The sequence below is a fragment of the Sceloporus occidentalis genome, unplaced genomic scaffold (assembly GCF_023333645.1).
Source record: "Sceloporus occidentalis isolate IW3139 unplaced genomic scaffold, rSceOcc1.0.p SCAF_7, whole genome shotgun sequence".
NCBI lineage: Eukaryota > Metazoa > Chordata > Lepidosauria > Squamata > Phrynosomatidae > Sceloporus > Sceloporus occidentalis.
The window spans coordinates 72,698,017-72,713,326 of record NW_028316987.1 but is presented as its reverse complement, the minus strand read 5'-3'; the positions used below and the strand labels follow the sequence as shown (position 1 = coordinate 72,713,326).

The 15,310-nt window shown below is 39.2% G+C and overlaps 1 protein-coding gene across 7 annotated transcripts in view; it reads right to left on the bottom strand.

Moving 5' to 3' along the window:
* CACNB2 (calcium voltage-gated channel auxiliary subunit beta 2) overlaps nucleotides 1-15,310 on the bottom strand; it is a 172,054-nt gene that overhangs the window by 64,127 nt on the left and 92,617 nt on the right. For 5 of the 7 annotated variants that reach the window (XM_089533321.1, XM_089533327.1, XM_089533323.1 and 2 more), the window contains one exon: nucleotides 1,638-1,757. In XM_089533321.1, coding sequence (XP_089389447.1) covers nucleotides 1,638-1,757 — 120 coding nt within the window. Of the gene's footprint in view, nucleotides 1-1,637; nucleotides 1,758-2,579; nucleotides 3,221-15,310 lie in introns of those variants that run through there. The other 2 variants (XM_089533324.1, XM_089533326.1) reach the window with 2 other exon arrangements.

Here is a 15,310-nt window from a genome sequence, read left to right as displayed (position 1 = left end):
CAGGAATCTAATCTGGATGTGAAAATGGCTAACTGCGTTAAAATCTACCTTCCCCAGTTATAAACCTAGCACACCAGTTAATTTGGGCTACAGCAGCCAAGTCTGTTTTGTCTGGATTCAATCTCAATTTGTTAATCCACATACAGTCCATCAATGGATCCTGAATCTGGTCCTACAAGTTGTACAACAAACGGTATATAGGGAGTTTGGCATAATCAGTATATTACTGCCAAAGCCCTGGATGAACTCAGCCAGTTGTTTAATGCAGATATGAAATAGCACTGATGGGGAAAAAAATAAAACCCTGCACAACCCAAAAGCTAACATCCAAAAGCTAATCCATAATTCCCTAGCATCATGTTCTCTGAATGCATAGTCACATAGCACCAAAGCACTGTACTGTATAATGCAGTCCCATACAACCCAGACACCTCATGGTCAATGGTAATGATATGGTAATAATGCTGCAAGGTAAAGCAGGATGAACAAGGATGCACTCACCCTGTCTAGCTTCCAGAAAAAGCTATTTACTAAGAAAACCAGAGCAATTTCAGTATCACAACTGATACTGAACACAACTGGCTGAAAAGGACCTTAATCCTTCAAGGCTCAAAGAAAGACTTTTAACTGAGTAGTTACCACTCTTTTTAACATATCAGCTGCCACCACCATTCTGGTAAACTTGAGGCTGGCAGACAATTACTTGTTAGTATCAAGGGATAATTTTTTAAGAAGAGTTCTTACCACTACTTCCCTTAATATAGTAGAAATACAGTCGTCTTTTAAGAAGGTCTTTATGAGACATATGGCTAGTCTCCTTCTGGCAATTTTATTCAGCCAAACAACTTATTCACATTCTTAGCCCTAACTTACACTAAGGCTGGTAATTTTTAGATAAAAACAAAACAAAATAATCAGTCATTGATGCCATAGCTTGAGCAAATCTCATTCAGAAAAACAGCATTCCCCAAACCTCAACACAACAAAAAGTTGCCACTCTACTGGTCTACCATAGTTTGCATCAACCAATTTTGTCCATCTTTTAAAAACATGGTATAATGTCAAACACTGCTTTCTTGAATCAACTTGTATTCAACCCCCATGACTACTGGTGGCATACTAAAACTAAAATTACCCAAACTGATAGAAGGAAAGGGTAAGGCTAGATTTATACACATGCACACACACACACACACACACACCCAGTTTTCAGGAAAAAGTGCAGAACTATATAACTAGGAAGGATGTTGTTGTTCTAACTGTTAGTAGTAAATTATGGAAGAGTTTCTGAAACTAGCTAGGATACAGTATATGGTTAAAAATAAATACATACACCAAGATAGATGATGAAAAAAAAGATTAAGAGTATACAGAATATTAAGAAATAACAGTTAAAAACTATCAGGAATAAAGGAGAGTAATGAATATGGAGTGCTACATTCTAAATATAGATGCTAAAGGCTGAAGAAACGATTCTTAAGAGAACTACATCCCAAAGTCATTATTCTGTAATAGCACCAGAGGTATCTACCAGGAGACATCACAGCAATATTTTTCTTACTGTGCTTTTTTCATAAATAGAACCAGGTTCTACTAGAAATATTTCCACAGATCAAGACTATAGAGAAGCATCTTACCTTAGCCTTTTCCAGCTGTGTCTGGGCCTGTCGCTCTGCCTCTCTCCGCACTGCCTCTCTGTCTTCTTCAAGAGATACATCTGAATCAGACGGTCGGCTGGTATAGGAGTCCGCCGAACCCTGAACAAGAAGAAAGCAAAATACTATGAGAAATAAAACCTGGTTGCTGATTTTATAAAATGTCATAAAAGATCAAAATCTCTTATCTTCCTTTCTGTGCTTTAACAGAAATCCTGGTTACTTTTTAAAAAATAATAGCATCAATGAAAAAAGAACAATGAGCATGTAAATTATTTGGATGCTGAGGCCATTCTGGGGAAAAAAACACTCCAGCATGGTTTCTATAGCCAGCATTTTCTATTTTCTTCTCATTCTCATCAGTATGCCCCCTTTGCAACACAGAGCCAGTTTCTGTGGAGTAACACCAATGGTGCAGTGCAGAGATGAAGGACATACAGCTGTTTCAAGGATAGATAAGCTGAGCCACAAATTGGGAAATATGAATCTCACAAAAGGCACTATTCAAACTAAAAATACAAAGTTGGTAAAAACAACAGTTATTCCTGAAAATTACCACCACTTCAGCTTTAAACTGCAAATTTCATCTACACCACATATTTGCCTGACTCTCTCTTTCCCCATCAGAAAAAAAAAAGAAAAAAGAGCATGGCTCAAATCTATCTCAGCCCTTCAGCAAAAATAAAGAAATGACCACAAATCAAATTGCAGCTGACAGAAGAACTCTGGAGTCAAATATATGTCAAAACACTGGCTATAATGCTGGAATAACTATGTAAACAATGCTCATCTCTGCTTTTTTCTTCTCGTGGTTCTAACAAAAACAGGAAAATCTACCTATTCGAACAGAATGAATGCAAACAGTCCTTCCCCCACCACACCTGCAAAGCAAAATATGCCAGCAAATTGAAATTGAGAGCTTACACAGATATCAGAGTTCTTCAGCCGTCCTCCTTTGGCTCTTTTCAGAAGCCTGATCCAGGTGGCCTTCATTAGCCAGACAGCTTAGTTATTGTCCACAGCTGCACAGCCCGGCACTGATTCTCATAAAACATGTGCACAGCCAACACCGCAGAATCACTGTTCTTTTCCTATCCATGCTCTGCTACAAGCTCTTTCCTTCTCTCAGCTTTCCAAGTCCTTAATATTTCTGTACTAGTGCAAATAAATTCTTAATTTTCCCATGGCATCAAGGATCACAAATGTTTCTTTAATTCAGAGAGGGAAAATTCCAGATCAAGAATATTGTAAGAGGTGCTCTACTGATGTAATCATCAGCATAGAGACACACACAACCCTCTGCCATTATTGTTCAATATTTTTAAGTGCCTAAATTGTTCTCTGCCTCTCTTGACTGTTTAAACACAGTGCTTATAAAGAAAAGCCTTTTAAAAATTCTATACAAAATGTAGCTTTTGCAAGTGCAAAGTTCATTCCATCTCTTCAGAGCCTGGGTGTATGGTGGGGGTGGGGTAACAGGCTTTTCACATCACTGAGCATGCTCCATATGTACAGCCTTTTACGCAGATGCTCACATCACACTGTGTTGCTAGTCTATGCCAAATTACCATTTTACATCTCAAGGGTAAACAGCTGGAAAACAGCGAGGTCTCTGGAAAACTGAAATAGCTGCCATTGTATTTTATTTTTGCCATCTCTGTCAGAAACGGCATTTCTGTCTCTGAGAGGTTAGGGTATTTCACACACTGTTCATTTAAAAACAGCAACACTGAATCAGAATCATACACCAGATGCTTCTGATGATTCTGTGTTCTGATGATTAATAATAGAATATATATAAGACATGGGTCCAAAACACACTGCAGAAATAATCCAGTTGGAGACAACTTTAACTGCCCTGGCTCAGTGCTAGGGAATCCTGGTAATTGCAGTTTATTGTAGCACCAGAGCTCTCTGACAGAGAAGGGTAAATGTCTCAAAGCTATAGTTCCCAGAATTCCCTAGTATTGAGCCAGGGCAGTTAAAGTGGTCTCGGACTAGATTATTTCTACACTGTGTTTTAGACCACGAACTACAATAATGCAAATACTGGTTTTAAAATGCCAAGTGATTTCAAAATATATTTGGCACTGACCTCTTATGTACATTAGATGCCATCTAAGCCAGGAGTAGGAATCATGTGGTTCTCCATATGTTGGACTGCAAACCCTATTAGTCCTAGCCAACATAACCAATAGTGATTGATGCTGAGTATTGCTATCCAACAATAACTCTCGCAGGGCTACACCCTTCCCACCCCTGACTAATCTCACTGAGATTAGTGATTATGATAGTAATGGGAAGTCTCATAATATTACTCATACATCCTCCTTCCCACCATCACCAACTCAGACAGAACAAAACATAGATTTTTCTACACTTAGTACTTTCCCGTTACCCAGAACCAACCAAAGGGTGCAAAGCCAGAAAAAAAGATAAGGAGCACTCCTAACACCATGCTCTACTGCTATCCTCAGATTTTGGGAGAACATGAACAAGATGGAGACCTGTCATAAGACTTCAGCTATTCTGCAAAAAATAGTGAGGCTGTTTGGACAACAGGCCCTTCACTGGTCCTAAGATTCCAGCCAACACACCAACCTCTACAGCTGGTGTTCCCTCGCACAAGTACTATTAAAAAGAGGCAACATTCAGCATTAACTTCATGCTCTTCCCCGTCCTGAACTTAGATTTTGAATTCTTCATTATTATGTGTGCTGAATGTGACCAAAAAATGCAGTTCATTTTCTATGCTTTTCTCTTTTACCCTGTTCACACACATAGCAGCCACGTACTTACAAGATAAGATGTAAAGGGCTATTTATATCAGTATCTATTGATACAGACTAAACTTGCTTTCTGTCCCTGCTAACCCAAACTTTAAGAATTGATGTAGGTTTTGGGCCTTGTTCCCACTATAGTTTAAAGGGGATCGTGATTTGAAATGATCTGGTTTAAACCACCATGGTTCCCACTTAATTTGAATCACAGAAGTGATTTGAAAAGGTGGGGCATGGTTTTGACCCATTTAACCTGCATCAAAAAGACACTGGGTTTTTTGAGTGTTTTTTTTTGGGCTGAATAGATTTATTTGGGAAATAAAATGATTTAGCCCAGTGAGAACCAGGTGGTTTCGAATTGGACTCGAATCTGCCCTAGGTTCCACTGGCAGCAGGTTCCCTGGCCTCTCCACCCCAGCCATGCCTCCCTCCATCCTCCCAACCATACCTCCTTCCTTTCCTCCTTCCTTCCTTCTTTCTTTCTCTCCTCCTCCTCCTTTCTTCTTCCCCTCCTTCCCTTTGCCTTGCCTACCTGCCTTCCTGGCTGCCAGTGGCTCTGGTTCATGGGGTCTGGTGGCAGCGGTGGCAGTAGTCCTCCTCCAAACAGGGCAGAGGAGAGGCCCGGGAGGAAGGAGAGAGGCAGGCTGGGAGAGCGTAGGCACACTGGGGCAGGCAGTGGAGAAGTGTCCCCAATCCGGTTCAGAGGAGGACTGCCGCCGCCACCACCACCGCTGGGCCCGTGGACAAGAGCCTCCGGCAGCCAGGAAAGCAGGCAGCAAGGTGAAGGGAAGGAGGGAAGGAAAAAGGAGGAGGAGGAAAGAAAGAAGGAAGGAGGTATGGCCAGGAGGAGGCATGGCCGGAGAGGCCGTGGAAGCCAGCTGTCAAATTCCTGGTCTGATTCCTGAAAGCAGCGCAATCATAGTGGGAACCATGTTGTTTGCTGAACCAGTTTCAGGAATCGGTTCAGGAATCGGATCCCATGGTAAGTGGGAACAAGGCCTTGGTCACACTGGAGCATAATGGAGTGTTGCATGGGCAGCATAATTGATATGCATAACTGATATAAATCGACATATTTATCAAAAAGGTAACAATTTGCACTAGCTAAACTTTGTTGCTTGGATGGAATTGTAAGAATGATATACGTAACTGATATTATTTCTATGTGTCAGCATGTAACTTCATAGCCTTTGGAACACGACACTTGAGAGGTTTAAAATCCATCAGGTCCCTCCCAAAGCCTTCTTTTGATTTAATGGTTGCCAGCCTCGCACTTGTTCAGAGTAGATGTTCAGCTGAACAAATTCTTTTCCAACACTTTCCTCACAAATCAAGTTACAAAGAAATGAGTACTGTAGTTTGTTAAACAGAGCTTGAAACCTTGTTTTAAAAATGTAATTCATTACTTGGTTCTTTTTTTTAAGTGCTTCATTGATGTTACTCATTGTTCACCATTTAAAATGTAATAGTTTAAGAAACTAAAAAGCAATGTTGATAAATGCCTAAACATTGCTTTTTAGTTTCTTAAACTATTACATTAATGTTTAAACACAGAAATACCCCCAGCTGCCCCCAACTTCTGCCACCCATATTTTAGAAGTATGAGTAAATATACAATCTTGCTACTTACAACATTAATATGTTTCATATGTAGCAAATTACCAATGTTTTATATTCCTTCAGTTAAAACTTACACTAGCCCAGCCTTTCTCAAATAGTGGGGCGGGCCCCCTGGGGGGGCGCGAGGCTCCGTAAAGGGGGGCGTGAGGCTCTGTTATGCAGAGGTGTACTTATAACAATTTTATAGACAAATGATACTATTTACAGTCGCGGGGGGGGGGGCGCAAAATGTTTTCTTCTTCCTGGGGGGGGGCATGACAAAAAATAATTGAGAAGCACTGCACTAGCCCATTGTGAGTTTGCCATACAGCTCTCACTTGTTAAACTCACTGTACAGCAAGGATGCATATTTCTGCACTGGCACTGTAGAGTCATACTACTTTGATGGCATTTTGGATCGTGTGAATAAAACTGCAGAGTCCAAAAGAATTATTTGTTCAGCATTGCTCATGATGTTTGCTAAACCCATTCTTAGAGCAATTGGGCCTCTATGCTAAGACAAAGGTCTTTTGCCAATGTAAGGAGCCTTATGACAGATTCTGTTTGTTTCTTCCTCTGCCCTGCATTATCTACATTACTAGATAATGTATTTTTTTGTTTGTTTAAAAAAGAAAACCAATGACACTGGATCCTTTAAAAGACTGGTTTCCAAATCTGATGCAAGGTTTAAAGCTGTGTTATTCACAGTAGTGGTATGTGAACCAGTGCTGGTCTACAAGCGATTGGCTGCTGGCCTGCAGCGATTTTTTAGGGAATGAAAAAGAGTTGCAGCCAATGGTCAATATGTTGTTGCTCCTTGACATATTAGCAAAACAGCAATAACAACAAAAGCAAAAAGCCCACTAGCCCATCAGATCAGATTGCTGGAAAGCACTAGTTTGAAGGATATTGTCCAATATTGTTTCAGATGATAGTGAACTCTTTGGGAATTGAGAGATAACCACAGCTTATGCACACAACAACAGTAAATTTTTGGTATGACTTGATCTGTGAATGGAAATAAATGTGAGGCATGACATTCAGAAACAGAATAGTCTGACAATACTCAGAACTACTGGTCCATCTGTCCAAAATTACTGTGGGATATATGTTGCAACTGTTGCCATTCTGATAACTCGACTGATGTCTGTCCTGAACTAGGTGACCTCATTCAAAGACGTAGCTGTGGTAGATCAATATGCAAAGGGGCATTTGTGGTAAAGTGTGAGAATGAATAAGTTGGTAGCATAAGCTTTTGTAGACTTCAGTGTACTTCTTCATGTGTGTGGAATGAAGTGGCCAGGAACAGACCTTTATAAGCAGGCTATGTGAATGGCAATATAAGTGCAAAACTAGTGGGTATGGTAATGAAGTAACAAGTTCAGTTCAAATTACTGGTGACTTTATAACAGGAACACAGCAGTTTTGCTAAAGGTAGTACAGTGCTAAACAGATACATCTGGAGTGCATATCTAGGTATACACTCATACCTACACAATCTCCTTTATCATAGCATAAATTCATTTCATCCAGAAATTTTCAGAACATAAGACTAAAAGCAAGAGAGAATGCTGGGAAGAGACCGGGCAGCTTTCCACTTGCTATCTCAATGATGGTTTCATTCTTGAAATTAAGTTGCATTTATTTAAAATACATTGTAAGATTAGTTTGTTAATAGTTGTCACAAGAAAGCCAGTATGCTATAGTAGTGGTGGACTCAGACTTTGGAAGACCAGGGTTTAAATCCTTACTCAGAGATGGAAAGTCACACTCTCTTAGCGTAAGATAAATTCAATAGAAAACCTCTGAATAACTCATGCCAAGAAAACCTATAGGTTCACCATAGATCCAGAATCATCTGGAAGCCAGTAACAACAATATTCTCCTCCACAATTTTCTTTTGTGAATAAAATTTCTAAAATAACAGAGAGAGGGAGGAAGAGGCGGAGGGGGATGGGAGAGAGAGGGAGGGGGAGAGAGAGTTTTCATTCCTGTCCTTATAATGTTTTCTTTATCAACTTATGTGTGATGGTATAAACACATTTCAGATGTGTTTCCCCAATTTCTGTAAAAAGAAAAGAAAACAAAAACAAAAACAAAAACACCAAACTATTCTGGTGACATCATCTACACAGATGAAGGGGAAAAAAGGCAAATGCTAGTTAAAATTCTTGCAAGAAATACACTAGAAAATTTAGTGTTATTATCAAACGACACATTTCCAAATCTGTGTTTAAGTGGCATATCATTCAAGAGCTAACTAAAAATTCAATGCCATTAAAGAATTAAAATGCAGGTATTCATATTCAAAACACATTTGGTTGCAAACAATGCTGTACAAACAAATCGATATGAGAAGTGAAATCTCTCAGGGCTTTTATTCATTTCTCAGTGAGAAGATTCTATAATTGCAGGTTCCAATGCCCCAGTAATTACACTAGTCATTACCCAGAGGTTACCTCAGTTCCCCCCCTAGAAATAGTTGATTAAAACATTTTATGTGTTGAAGGTTGCATTAAACAAATCTAATATGTCATGATCCATATTACCTGTTTCTAAGCAAACAGAAACCCTTTGTCTGAATAAGGAATCCAGGAGTCTTCTGGGAAATCATTGAAAAGTTATATGAAGTATAGGGGAGATGATTACTAATAGCTACAGAAGCATGAATCAGGCCACTTTCATATCAAAAGCAAGACACATAATTTTAAACAATTCTTTCTTTATATTTATAGGCAGCCATGTTTATAGTGTCAATGTTATTTACATCTTAATCCAAACACAGATATATCACAGTTTACAAAGGGCTTGGAATCAAACCAATGGATCCAGAAATTATAAAGATTGATAAATACTGTTTCTATAATGTAACTTAAGCACTAGATAACTCTACAACAACTTCCATATTGACAGTACTGAAAATATTAAAATACTGTAAAATAGACCACTGGTATTCATCAAACAAGTTGTACTGCACAACAAGAGCATACCCACAACTTATATTTGCTGTTGTTTCCTATAATTGGCAGCTGGTTACAAGATACTTTGGAGACATTTGGCAATACCTTCTGTTCTATAGCCCAGCGGGTGACAAAACCTTCAGTGGTCTGGAGGAGCATTTTTAAAATCAAAATGTTAGAGTGCATGAAAGCAGGGTGTTAACCTTTGGCAAAATCATCTGGGCTGCTGACAACTTCCTAGAAGCAACAACGTATTTTTTTAAAAAAAAACAGCAACAAAGCAACAGATCTGAATTTTAAGAATCCACAGGGAAAAATACACTGGAGCCATATGCTCAGCTTGTGGAATAGGCTAATGGATGAAACAATATTGATATTAGTACTTACTGTACTTAACAACTCTTCATTACATCTTTACTCAAATGCACCCAGTTGGGAACTCACTTGTGAACTGTGATACAACAGAGTTTGGAATCTGGACGTGGCACCAGAATCAAAGGTGAAGAATCTAAAAATAACTTTTGATGATCCTAGTCAAAATAGTTTTAATTTATCATTAGGGTTCTAAATAACCTCAGACAATTCTGAGCAGATTGCTCACCATTTTCTACCTCTAATCTTAGAAAGTTCAGTTGCCATGATGCAGCCTTCCCCAACCTGATGATGGCCAGATACACAGGAATACAACTCTCAACCTCAGCTGACAATATTGAAGCTTTGGAGGTATACCCCAGCTATCTTGTGAATATTTAGGAATGGACAATAAATCTTGTTATGTGCATGCACTGGGGAAGGGGGGGGGAAGGAGGAAGAGAGAGATTGTTCTTTTCATGATATTTTTCTGCCTGAGACAAAGAACAAAATGGTGCCCTCTTTTTGGAAGATGAATCTTACTTCAAACTTAACAATGGATCCTTCACTGGCAGCTGCTATCATCCAAGAGTAAGAAATGCTTGGAGGGCTGGGCAGGAAGGAACAGCCTTGCTCTAACTGATATCACCAGGCTTGGTGACACCCAGTGCAGGGGGAGCTGGCAAGTAGGAGGGGAAGTTTTGGCCTCCCTCCCAGTGCTCACTCCTTGTGGGTTCATCATTGGCCTATCTCCCTCCCCAGGGAGAGACCTGGGCTGGTGACAACACCATGAGGGTCGTGCTCACTCCCCCCACTGCCCTTGCCACCACCTCAGCTCCCTCCCCAGGGAAAGAGCCAAGGTTGCGGTGAAGGTATGTGTGCCCCTCTGTTGCAGTGGGAAAAAGACCCAACTAGGGTGTCACCCCTCCTATGAGGTGTCACCTGGTGTAGTCTGAACCCCCTGCACCTGCCCAGTGAAGCCACTTGCTCTAGTATGTCCAGCCTGTTACTGGGCATCTGGTCATAGGCTCACTTGGTGGCAATAGCTGGTTCAGGTTAGTGCCAGTGCATGTTAAAAATGCTAATACATGCCTAGCAATACATAGCAGCTTTTTGGAACTGTTGAGATCTGGCTGCCATGTGACAATAACATTCTTCTATCTACAGCAAACATACAAGATTTGAGTTAGACCAGCTGTTGTCATGCTACTGCCCAGACTCAAAGGTTGGCAACTGAATTGAGTTACCAAACCCTGTACATGGTTACAGATGCTTAGGACTGCATCATCATGACAGGTAGAAATCGATAGGTCAAGCTCTACTCACAATAGCCATGTGCAGAAACAGTCACTTAATACATTTATATAGCATTGTTTCCTGAAAGAGTTCAAAGTTCCATAAAGGATGGAAAGCTTACATCTTTATCACACACTAGTAAGTGAATTGTATCAACTTGATATATTCTTAAACAAAACAAAGATTATAGTTTTTTGTGGGTTTTTTGTGCTATGTGGCCATGTTCTAGAAGAGTTTTTTTCCTGACTTTTCACCAGCATCTATGGCTAGCATCTTCAGAGAATGCTGGAGATGCATTCCATGAAGATACCAGCCACAGATGCAGGTGGAACTTCAGGAATAAGCTCTTCTAGAACATGGGCACATAACACAAAAACCCACAAAAAACCATGGATGCCAGCCATGAAAGCCTTCGATTTCACAAAGATTGTTTGGGTCTCTTTTACTGTTTGTTTCTTTCAGTGTAAAGATAGATCATGATGTATATTTTAAACAAACAACAAAAAGGGGTTTTTTTTTTTTGTAGAGGTCATTTTACTGTAAAGCCCCCCCCCCCCCCCCCCCCAGCTAGCTACTTGGGAAAGTTGTACATGAAGATAATCCACCACTATTTGTCTGGCTGCTCTCTCAATAAGGATGTGAGACATAAATATCTCAAGACTTTTTTCTGGAAACTTTCCAATGGTAAGTTCCAAAAAACTGAATTCCTTCCAAGAGAAACATTACTAGAAAGGTAACTCCTCTTGCTTACAATGCAGTATAAGTATATAAAAAATTATTTTATGTGCATATAATGATAAACTGCTTTAGGGATTATTGTTTCATTTTTAAAATTAATACATGTGTTATGACTTATAGGACTAGCAAACACATTACTGCACTATTAGTTACTTTGACACCTTGAGGGTGACTATAATTATCTGCGTTTTTATAATTGTGTTTATAATCTATACTACTGGAATTCAGAATTAATCTTTTACTGTAATTGTAATTAACAGTACACTTGAACTGAAAAGAAAAGCTACTTTGCTTTACAGTGACTCAGAAATAATTGCTTGTGTGGGATAATACTATGAAAATATTTTCTTCAATATGGAACTCAAGATTTATAAATTCAGTGCAGAACTTATTCAGCTTCCTTACTCCAACCCCCATTTAAAAAAATGTGCAGGACACTAGAAGACAAGGGGGTATAGAAGGGAAAATTTGAAAAACAACACTGGGAAATTTTTTTCCCCAAGGCCTTGGATAATGATAATCCAAAATGGACATATGAGGGACTTCCTGATGTGTAGTCTTTTTAGGAGGTTTTGTTTAAATAGTTTTCTGTTGTATTGAATTCATGTTACTTCAAAATCCTTGAATTGATGAATTAGGAATGACTTAGGGAGCTGGGGATGTTTAGCCTGGAAAAGAGAAGGCTAAGAGGTGATATGATAGCCCCGTTTAAATACTTGAAAGGATGTCATATGGAGGAGGGAGCTAGCTTGTTTTCTGCTGCTCCAGAGACTAGGTCCCAGAGCAGTGGGTGCAAGCTACAGGAAAAGAAATTCCGCCTCAACATTAGGAGGACCCTCCTGACAGTAAGGGCTATTCGACAGTGGAACACACTCCCTCAGAGAGTGGGGGAGTCTTCTTCCTTGGAGGTCTTTAAACAGAGGCTGGATGGCCATCTGTCAAGGATGCTTTGATTTAGATTTCATGCCTGGCGTGTTGGACTGGATGGCCATTGTGGGAGGGGGAGCTGCTGCTGTTGCAAATTGACTGAAGAATCCCCCCTTGATATGTGTTGCTTAGCTTACTCAGGAAATGGGCAGCAGTACAGTGGGCTGTGACCCCAGTCCATAATGGGAGCAACACATTGCAGATTTGTGTATATGTACGTGCTATCAAGCCACCTGTTGACTTATGGTGACCCCATGTATTTCATAGGATTTTCTTAGGCCAAGAACAGATGGGTAGGAAGGAGTGGCCCAAAGCCGCTCCAGCTGCAAGCAGACTGGGACCACAGCAACCAAACAGCCTGTTCTGAAAGCAGGCTGTTGCCACTAGACTCAAGCCATGTCGCCAGGAGGGAGATTATCCCAACTGCTTTTTACTCCAATCTAAAGGACTGGAGGGCAGCCTTGGCACAGCTTCTGGCTCTGTTAGAGGCATGCGTTGTATAAACGGCGTGCCTCCAACACGGCCAGAAGCTGCTTCTTTATACCTGTGTGTTCCAAACCTTAGGCAAGGAATCCTCAGAGATGGTTTTGCCAGTTCCTTCCTCTGAAATATAGCCTAAAGCACCTGGTTGTCCATTGAAAATCTTCCATCCAAGTACTAAGCAGGGCTTGCCCTGCTTAGTTTCCAAGATCAGATGGGATCTGGTGCCTAATGCAAGTAGTGGAAAATTCACACACACACACTACCTCCTTCCCAAAGCGCTTTGGTTTTGTCTCTAAAAATCCACCTTTTGGCTACTCTCGGTTTTCACTTATTTCAAGTTCCTCCACCCTCTTCAGCAAGTAACATAAAAAGAAATGCACAAATAAGTACATAAAACATACATGCCAATGAAGGCAGAAATTAACATGAACTAGTTGTAAAGTTTATTCCACAGTCTGTTTTCTAAGTTCAAAGTGAAAGAGCAGAATAAGTACGGACACAGAATCTGCTTTAGAAATAACCTTGAGTGACATTACCAGTTTGCTTCCTTACTGTGATTAATTTGAAGTCTCAATCACAGTAAGAAAACAAACTGGTAATTGATTGTTTGAAGTCTCAATCAATATTATTAATTAATAAATATTCATTCAGGACACCTAGCAGTGGTATGTATAATGTTGAACTACTGAAAATATAAATGGTAAATTATTAATTTTAAACTATCAAATTGATTATTTATTCTTAGTAAGATTACAGATTTTTTTAAAATCATGTTTCTGACTTGTGCTTCCACATTATAGTACTGGTCTACATAACAATTTTTAGTACAGATTGTAAAACATTACTGTGATTTGCTATATTTATTTTGCTTATGCTTCTTATCTGAACATATAAAAAGTATAACATATTTAGACCACAAACCTATATGCAATTGACTGGAGTATCAGAAGTCTCACTGAACTTCTAAGTAGACATTCTTAGGCTATGTATGTTTGTGATTATTGCTTAGGAAAGATTAAGCAATTATGCTTAACATTTTTTGTAAATATACATAATTTCCATAGATACATTATACATACATTTATGAAGCACAAACATTTTCATAAATAATAACTTTGTGTATAATTTATGCTTTATTCAAAAAGTTATTACTGGTTATATTTTCATTTTTCACAAAATTTCTACTTCTATTGTTCCTCTTCACATAAAACAGTGAGGTGGTGTTCTTTTATAGCTTGAACATTTCCAAATGTTTCATGTCTTCTATTTACACATACATACTTTACACACAATTCTGTTTATAGCTTACCCCTTGATAATCTTCATTGTCATAAAGATACATATCTTTATCAACAGGATCTGTTTTGCTTGTTTGTTATAATTCTCCACTGTGTTCAAACATCATGGGAGACCTCGAGTATCCTCTTAAAACTTCACCATCTTAGTGGAATGCTTTCTAAAGCTGGGATAGAAAACTGCAGTGGCTGTTTCCCACGCTTGATATGGTCTTTAAATATTGCTGGCCGACACAAAAACAAAACCTCTTGCTGTAGGCAGTTAAGGAAATGATTATTTGGCAAGCTCCACCAATAAAAAAAAATCCAAAAATAAGCAAAGGCATCCACAAAGATGTGTTATCTTAATCCATTTCCATTAGTAGAAGTGTACAAGCAGGGGTTGGATATTAAAAGTCCCATGCTAATCACATGCTTCTAGTACTGCACTGATAGGCTAGAAGCAGAGTACTGTACTTGAAAAACAGTTAGAATGATAAGCAGCCAGTATGAATATCAAGGCGTTATTCAATTTTATTTCTCTGTCTGGATCTTTTTCTTTCTACACAGTCAAAGGAGAAAATATGACCCTGACACAACACTAAAGTAACAACTAAAACTAAGAAAACATGGAATTTTAGAACTAACATTAAAGTGGAGGATCAAATTAGCATGATCCTAACCACATTTACTTGGATGGTTGTTCCATTGCATTCGGCAGGAGTAATTATCATTTTTATGGAAAGGACTAGAATGCAGATTTAAATTGATTTCAGATATAATCTCAACACTAGCATACTAATGTCCTGGGGCCTTTACTCACCCTTTCTTTTTTCCACCTATATAAGATTCTAAAAAGAAAGATAAGCCCTGGAAAGGTTTTTGTACTTTCTCCTTGCTCTTATCACTCCCACCAGCATGGAGACAGCAGGTGAACAAGTAGAGAAAAGTCAGTTGAGCCCACAATTGTCTTCCTACTAAGGATGTACACTGGATATGGCACACGTCTAAAGTCCAATCAGAAATCCCCCCTCCAAAGCTAACCAAGTTTCAGCTAGACACCCTTGAAGATTCATTTGCGATTTAAAAGGTGAGACTCTTTTGAATCCCTTCTAACACTTGATTAGGTTTTGTTTCTGTGACAATTGTCATGACATGGTAGCTTGGGACATGGGGGTAGACAGAATTGGATTGAGAAATTGACAGGTCCACTTTCTAATCCAAGGACTGATTATAGGAGATCATCA